This window comes from Haliotis cracherodii, unplaced genomic scaffold, assembly GCF_022045235.1.
Source record: "Haliotis cracherodii isolate W230 unplaced genomic scaffold, xgHalCrac1.p SCAF_7, whole genome shotgun sequence".
NCBI lineage: Eukaryota > Metazoa > Mollusca > Gastropoda > Lepetellida > Haliotidae > Haliotis > Haliotis cracherodii.
This window is the reverse complement of record NW_027266330.1, coordinates 6,230,077-6,238,831: the sequence shown is the minus strand read 5'-3', so window position 1 is coordinate 6,238,831 and position 8,755 is coordinate 6,230,077. Positions and strand designations below refer to the sequence as shown.

The 8,755-nt window shown below is 38.9% G+C and overlaps 1 protein-coding gene across 1 annotated transcript; it reads left to right on the top strand.

Annotated features, from left to right (window-relative positions):
• The first annotated feature begins 1,216 nt into the window (after positions 1-1,216).
• Positions 1,217-3,064, top strand: LOC139447349 (uncharacterized). The gene is made up of 2 exons (XM_071228654.1): positions 1,217-1,287; positions 1,990-3,064. Exons 1-2 carry the CDS (start codon positions 1,217-1,219, stop codon positions 3,062-3,064), a joined length of 1,146 nt encoding a protein of 381 aa, XP_071084755.1.
• The last annotated feature ends 5,691 nt before the right edge of the window (positions 3,065-8,755 follow it).

Genomic DNA, 8,755 nt, shown 5'->3' with positions numbered 1-8,755 from the left:
CAGCATAATCTGTACATTTTATAGACCTTCCGTCTCACCTTCCACTCAAACTCCACCCTGATTGATTGTGAAAATACCGGAGATCCTACAGTCAGAACATTTACAGCGAATCTGCTTTAACACTGTACGCATTTGTGAAGAAGAAAAGAAGAAGAAAAAGGAATTTATTAAGATGTCACTTGGTTTGAGGTACAATTACTTTGAGTTTCTTTACAGTGGGTGGACAGCACCCGGCCTCGTGGGTCTACGATACATCAATTCTTATTAAAACACTGTATAAAATAGTATAAAACAGTTGGGATTACATCACACAGCATTCAACTGATTTAACAAACAACCACACGTGTACATTTACATGCATTTACATGGCATAAACTGAAACATACACAGTGTTTCCAGATTACCGGCATTTCGTTTTATTTCATAATCGAATCATGACTGAACAACAATAATACGCCCTCCATAAAAACAAACAAGCTAAAACCAACGTGATATGTTTCACTACCTTAACTATGTATATTTAAAGAAGAACGTTAGAGTGGTGATGCTTTTTTAAAATCTTTTGACATTGATGAAAAGTACTAAACACATTTTGCTGAAAAATATTTTCATTTTCGCTGTGTTCGTTGTAACTCCTGCATTCTGATTGGCTAAATTGATCACGTGTTGTTGCATCCACTTCCCAACTCAAGCAGACGACTTTCACCAAGTACAGAATGTCGGGGAATCCCCATTACATTGGAGGGGATCTCTGCTGGATTGTATCATCATGCGATGGACGTTTTAACGAAATTCTAGCATAGTCATCGTCCAATCCACCAATCTAGTCGGAAGCCCAAGAAGGAATAAAAGGCAGCCACGCGGGCTCCATTTCCTGTTGTGTTTCGCTCGGCTGGTGTCCACAAAACCCGTGTCTTTTAGATTAAATAATAATCTCTTCCTGAATATATTAATATTAGGCCTAACGGACATAAACATTCCATAAAGGGTTGGTATCCTTGCTTCAATACAATGACGTACAAGCAAGAGCCAATCATAATGATCCCGTTAAACACCCACGAGAACACGTGGCCTATGAAAGGTGTGAAAAACAGGCAAAGAGTATAAAATGTCGAGCTGTGTCTTCACTGATCACTACTGCTACGTTCACGGTTCCCCGTGAAGTTTTTGACGACTCGGCATCAACCAGGACAAGGGCGGTAACAAGCAAGGACAGATGTCTTTAATCACAATGACAGGCGCCAACTTCTGCTCTCATACAATGCTCCTGCTGTTGATCGTTATGAGGTACGTTTCTTGATGTTTTTAATTTAATGCCTTTTGGTTTTTAAAGAAATGTTAAGAAATATACATTGTATTAGTAATTGTTTTGAGTTTGCAGTGTTTCGGCGACTGTTTTCAGCCTTGTAACGTTTTGATAACGTTTGTAATTGTATTTGTCAAATCCAGTTTTGCCCGGCTGTGTATATATATTTCCATATGATATACTGTTCATGGAGGCATTCAATTCAACTCACTCACTCTTCCGAAGACCCGTAAAGATCCGGGGTAGAATAGGTATTCAACAACCCATGCTTGCCGTAAAAGGCGACTATGCTTGTCGTAAGAGGCGACAAACGGGATCAGGTGGTCAGGCTCGCGGACTTGGCTGATCCCAATTGCGTGGATCACTGGATTGTCTGGTCCAGACCGTCGTCATATTGCTGAAATATTGCTAATTGCGGCGTTAAACATTAAATAAAGAAAGAAACAAATAAATACTCTTCCGCGACCACAGAGTTAATGGTAAAATATATTTCCAAGTTTTCCAATATGTGAAGTTTTAATGTGTTCAGTGTGTCAGGCCCAGCCTCGATTATATTCACCCACCTTCATATTCCTGGGCTATTGCTGACTGGCGTCACCATGCACTCACACCCTAGACTACACACGTACAGTGTACACGCCTATTGAATTCATTTCTATAATATTTCCCATTGACGTTTTCAGAACCGTTACAGCCTTTCTTGAAACGGAGGCAGATGGCAGATCATCGAGGGAAGAGAAGCAATTTAACCACATCCTTAGAGGTTCATCCCTTCCAACTGATAAAGCCAGTTTTGAATCCATGCCAAGTGCCAGAGTCAACGACCGCATCATATCTCTGCTATCCAAGCTTCCGACATCTTCCAAGGAATACATCAATGGAGATGAAAGGACTACATCTAAACCTTCATCTGTTACACCTATCTTTGAAGCAGACTCTTTGGAAGAGGATGTTTTAAACGTACTGCGACCAAGACAAGATGCAGAGGATGAGGGTAGGATTGGAACACTGGATGGAAGGTTTCCTTTAACGTCTTCGCTCACGGGAACCGTTGAAAAGACCATTGATGCTCTTATGCTGTCTCTTCAGTATGCTGAAAGTATCCTCTCAAATCGTGCCGGAACATCCAAGGGAAATCCAGTTCCAGTCGGAGATGTTCAGGTGCAGTCATGGTCTCCCCTCTCGCATGGATTCAACACGATAGTACAGGAACAGAAACACAGTTCCAACTTACCGCAACAACGTCGTTTTGATAACCTTGCAAGTGGGCTGACTGGAAAGAGGTATGTGGCGTTTAAAGATGACAGACACACTAAGAGGCCATTTGACCCCCTTGCGAATAACCTTATTGGGAAAAGGGGCGTGTTTTCAGTCGATGTGCCATATAAGAGGAGACCGTTTGATCCTCTTGCAAATAACCTTATTGGCAAAAGGGGCGTGTTTTCAGTCGATGCGCCATATAAGAGGAGACCATTTGACCCCCTTGCGAATAACCTTATAGGGAAAAGGGGCGTGTTTTCAGTCGATGCGCCATATAAGAGGAGACCATTTGACCCCCTTGCGAATAACCTTATTGGCAAAAGGGGAGTGTTTTCAATCGATGAGCCGCATAACAAAAGACCATTTGATCCTCTTGCCAGTGGACTGATTGGGAAACGGGGAGTTGTTTTCCCATTCCACAAATTCTTATTGAAACGACCTTTCAATGCCTTCACTGGGAAGCAGTATGCGGCATATGCCAGTTCTACAAGAGACTAATCCTGGTTTGTTTGTAACAATTTAATGTCCTGATTCATTAGCAGTTATTCTTATACTGGGTGGTTCCTTACGCCGAAGGTCCGGGTTCGATTTCCAACATGGGTAAAATGTGTGAAGCCCATCTCTGGTGTCGCTCGCCGTGATATTGCTTGAATATTGGTTAAAGAATCGTAAACCATACTCACTCACTCACTTATGTTTGGGAATGTATCATAGTTGAGCGTGTGTAGGTGTGTGTGTGTACTATTCCGAGACTGTTATAGACATTTGTACCATATTATATGTAATGAACTGCAATGATACATCAAATAAAAAACAAAAAAATATATGTGTTCACAACAACAAAGTGTCGTTTATTATTCCGATTGTCAAAATAGCACTGACCATAATATAGAAGAAGAAGATATAGAAGTGTCATAATATATAAGATAGCTACGCGATACATCGCAAAGAACAATGAAGAACGAAGCGTTGTTTATATAGAGGATTAACCACTGTGTTCGGTTGTTACCGAAAAATCTACTTACGAGAGTAACCTCCCAAAACCCCTACATCCCATTTCCCCTACAGCTTCAGACAACAAAGTTATCGGTCCATGGCACTGCTAATCCCTAGTCTGTTACCTATTTCATACAATGGAACAACCCAAGAAACACGAATAGATTGAGATAAATATTTAATTACGATTACGATATTATTCAAATTTCATAATACATTATAATAAAATGTTCATTTTTCAAAATTCATAATACATTATAACAAAATGTTCATTTTTCAAACTTCATAATTCACTCTTTATCCCAGCCTGAGGAAATGGCCAACCGCATCTAGAAACTGCATTTGGGATTTCACCTCTCTATTCAACTCGTCCTTCAGGCGGCAGAGACGGTTCTCCACCTCTCAGTACACTCTCTTCCTGCCTCTTGGAGCTGCTCCAAAGTCGAGCTGTAAAATCTTAGCTCGTTCTGCCTGTTCCACCTTCCTGACTACCTCCACAAATCGGTAGATGTTGGGATGTCGGTGAGGGAGACCTCGTTTGAGTCGGTTGTGAAAGCCTTCCAGGTTGTTGTTCGTCCTGGGACCTGTTGTACCGTGATGGTTCCACAGTGGTAGGGGGAATCGTGCTTCGTGGTCGACCAAGGTAGTGACGATGTAGTCGTTGAAGGCGACAGCTCTTGGTACATCTGGTGTGTTGTCCATTGCACCAACCCACGTGTCCTGGATCTTGTTCTGGGGGAGTAGGGGTAGGCCAGCTGCTCTTCTTATCCACTTGCAGACTTCAGGATCTTCTCGATACGCGACAGCTAGTCCCTGATCCTGGACCTTCCTCCATATCGCCTGGCAGTAATGGAAGAAACAAGTGTAATGATTGTTTCTTCCTATGGTTATTTTTGTAATTTCTAAAAACTGTCTTCTCATCATACAGACATCTTTCATTACACTTACTTTAATTTTTTTTTAAAAACTTTCCTTGAAGTCCCCTAATACCCTAAAGCTCTACCCCTTTCATTTCTACTACCTCTACTCCAGACCTTAATCTCTCCTTTAGGTGAGTTCATAATGCCAGTCAGGTAAATGCCGCGTGTTGTTTTAACTAATTGTTGGGGAACTGGGTTGTAGGGGAATGGGATGTAGGGGTTTTGGGAGATAACCCTTACGAGTGATTAATCTGCCACGAATAGAACGAGTGGTTAATCCTTATACTCACATAGCAATACGCCATAAAAAGACAAGATCGTAGTTGAGGATTTCCCGTGTTTAGTAACCACTCGGGATGATTATTTCATGTCATTTTTTTTTTTTTGCTTTTCTTTTGTTCCTGAGCATGGTGAGCACAATGTGTTTTTTATTATAAAGAAAAACAAATAACTTATTTAGCGGACAATTTGTCTTTCAAAAATAATATTTAACATCAAAACACCAAACATGTTATCTAACTTCCCCACATTTGTGAATGACAAGAAACAATGTGAATTTGACAAGCACATTACTTTATTGTGTGTTAAACATAAATACATAGGATATATGTAAAAAAATAATTTTCCTTTTAATATTTAAAACAAGACACATAATAAATATACACATGTATGTTTTAGTGACCAGTTCATAAATGAAGTTTTGGTAAAAAGTGTTAACATTAACGCTAATGTTAACGTTGCAGTCATGAGATAGTGGTGTTAGGTTGTCATGCGCATAAACCACAGGCTACGAGTTTTGAGGTACTATCCGTTTATTCCATGATAGTGGAAGAAGACACTCTCTAATAATAATAAATTAACAATTCACATAAAATAAAATCACACGTGGTGAACATATCATCATTATGAACTAAGTACATAAATGCGCATATCAATAATCATATAGAGGTATAACACAATAGTACATTACAAATGACTTTATATGACCACATATTTACATGTTATGAACACAATATCTGTTGACATGAAGACTATAAAAATAACAAGGCACAACAATGAAACAGACTATAGAGTCTGTACAAAGCAACCTACCCTGTGGGTGACACGGGAGTGTGTCCACGCACCAAGTAGCCGGACAGCAAACTCGTACTGTAAACCTATATGAGGTAGAATACATTGATCAAATGTATTTCTTGACAACTAGATTATATGTAAAAAGGTCTACCATTATACTTTCTGAAACATATATACATAAGTGTGACCACTATGAAATAGTACAATGTTACCAACAATACAGGATTGATGATATATCAATCTTACATCGTACAGTAAACAGTTACAAAACAATAATTACCAGCATATTGACCAAATAAAACATAGAAAACAAACCATACGCACATTCATACAGATTAAATGGTAGATTGTGTATATACTTACACTAGGTTGAACATGGACATATTTATACCTATTTTATACAATGATTTATATTAGAATTTTATCTACAATCTATACAACAACTAAAATGTATACTAACTAACCTTTGAGTTGAACAATATTTAAGCTGGTGTGCAATCCCCGTGCAGTAGATCAAAACTAGACTACGGCTGCGCCATATACAACACCCTAAACAACTCTCTATCTAAAAAACTTGACTCAATACAATATCAGGCTCTCAAACTAATTACACGCACCCAACATGGCACCTCCTACACCTCACTTCAGGCCTTAACAGGAGAAATGCCACTAAGTCTACGCAGGGAACAGCTAAGCTTAAATTTCTGGGCCGCGTCCCAATCAAACCCTCTCATCCAAAACTTAATAAACCAAAACATCAGCCCTAAAAACCAAGCTCTAGCTCGTAAACACCCTTTACTTACCCCAATATCCCAAAGAATAACAAACTACCTAAATGAACACCAAATTAAAAATCTTAAACAAAACTGCAAACAATCAAATATCTTCACCCCTAAACTTAAAATACCCAAAATAGACACAACACTAGCTAGCGAAATAAATAAACAAACCGACCCAAACATAGCTAAAACTACCACACTAGCATACATACACAAAAATTGGCCAAATTGGTGTCACATTTACACGGACGGATCCTCAGATCCGACCTCCAAACACACAGGTTTCGGAGTCCATACCACACAACCAACTAAAACCACACAATCCTTCCGACTCCCAAATAACCAATCAACATTCACGGCAGAACTAATGGGCATGGCCTCAGCCCTCCACAATCAAGAATCCAAAAACCACAAAGTGGACTGCAAGCCCTCCAAAACAAAAATACCAAAAACCGACCTAAATTAATAAATCAAATACTTAAAAGCTCCAACGACCTAACTAAGGCAGGCAAACAAATAACCTTCTTGTGGATACCCGCCCACGTAGGAATATACGGTAATGAAAACGCCAATAAAGCAGCTAAACTATCCCTCAAAATCCCAGAAATAAGCTTAAACTTACCCATCTCAAAATCAGAAATTAAAAGTGTAAACAAGCAAAAAATCACAAAAAATGACATAACCTATATCTGAACTCAAATAGCCAAATCAAAAAAGTGCTCAGCAAACCACTAACCAAACCAAAAATTCTCCATCCATCAAAAAAAATCGACAGAGTAATCACTAAACTCCAAACAGGACACACCAACCTAAATAACCACCTAAAAAAATTAAAAAAAACACACTACATGTAACTGCCCACACTGCAAACAATTAGAAACCCCAGAACACGCACTCATTCACTGCACACAGTACCTCACACATCGAACCGCATTACAAACCACCCTCAATCTAAACAAGGCTCTCACTCTAGAAGCAATACTAAACCCACAAAATAAACTAGAAAACTTCAAGGCCTTAGGCGTATTCTTAATCAAAACGGAACTAATAAAACGCATCTAAAAACATAATAACCTACCAAATCAAAATCACATAAACAAACAAACATCCACCATACCCAGCTCACTTAGTTCTCCTCCCCAACCCCATCGGCATCTATTCCAAATCTCAAAATTCCCAAATTATACATAAGCAACCCCTAAAGCCCCCTCTTGGGTTGCACAGACCACCTTCGCCCCTTTCGGAAACACATTAAATGGCCTGGCCGGGCCCGTGTGCGAAATACGCATCAGTCGGAAAGCGCACGTTAAATCTCCAAAGTAAGTAAGTAAGTACCCGTGCAGTGATAGTGTGGCTACTCAGTAACATGGTGGATGACATGTATATTTGAAACAGGACCAATCAAGTGAGAAGTGACATGGAAATAGACCAACCCAAATACCCTTATACCTAAAATGTGACCAGTCCTGTGACACAGAACTGTGCAGTAAACATAAAAGCAAGAGACAGACGGACTGACAACCAATTGCAACTTGTATACATATGAACCTATCGCCGTCTGCCGGATCACTAAAACCTGAAATAAGATTAAAATGATAAATTACACATTTATGTACACGATATAATATCACTAAATTAATCCCTGTTACACTGATGTTAAGAAATGAGGTTTATGATCAAATGTTATAAGACGACCTCTTGTTGGTCATTTCTTCGTCATCCATAGATTTGGTTTTTTCTTTACCTACCAAGTTCTGAGAATTTACACATTACACATTAGAATAATTTAAGGTCTCTGATTAAAATAGCGACACGACTCTCATGCAGCCAATTAGATTTTGTGGAAAAAATAAAACACTGTAAGCCTTGAAATGAGAGCAGAATACATAAAAAATACATTTCTTATTTTGTCATATGTCCACTTTATCATCCCAAGAAAGGCTAAATAATTATCATGATAATTAAGCTAGCTATGCGTATTGGGTCTCTTTATCTGTTATGATAATGTAACAAATGCATTATTCAAGAATTTTTGTTTTTATTTTTCAGTAAAGATGGTAAATAATAAATCTTTGGGTAAAAAATATACACTGAACCGCAAAAGAAACGTCACCCAAGTAACATTGCATGAAAAGTTGTCATTTAAATATCTGGGTAATTTTTGTCAAAGTTTCTAAAATTTAACATTACCTTGTCCGGAAAAATGAAATTTGATGATAAAAAACCAAAGCAGATGACAATAAATCCGATCGCCCAAACGCATCACGGCAACGGCCATGGTAACCCGATGCACATGAGTTCCGTGCAAATTGAAATGCCCATGCGTTACCCCATTTCTTGTCCTATAAAAATCCACCCAGATCGGATAACATTCATTCGTTATTGAATTGCTACCACATGCCAAGATTGACAAGAAATCA

Excerpts from the sequence above, each read along its gene's own strand:
- LOC139447349 (XM_071228654.1), top strand. The coding sequence starts at position 1,217 with ATGTCTTTAATCACAATGACAGGCGCCAACTTCTGCTCTCATACAATG. Across the intron at positions 1,288-1,989 it reads CTGCTGTTGATCGTTATGAG|AACCGTTACAGCCTTTCTTG; the intron begins GTACGTTTCTTG and ends TGACGTTTTCAG.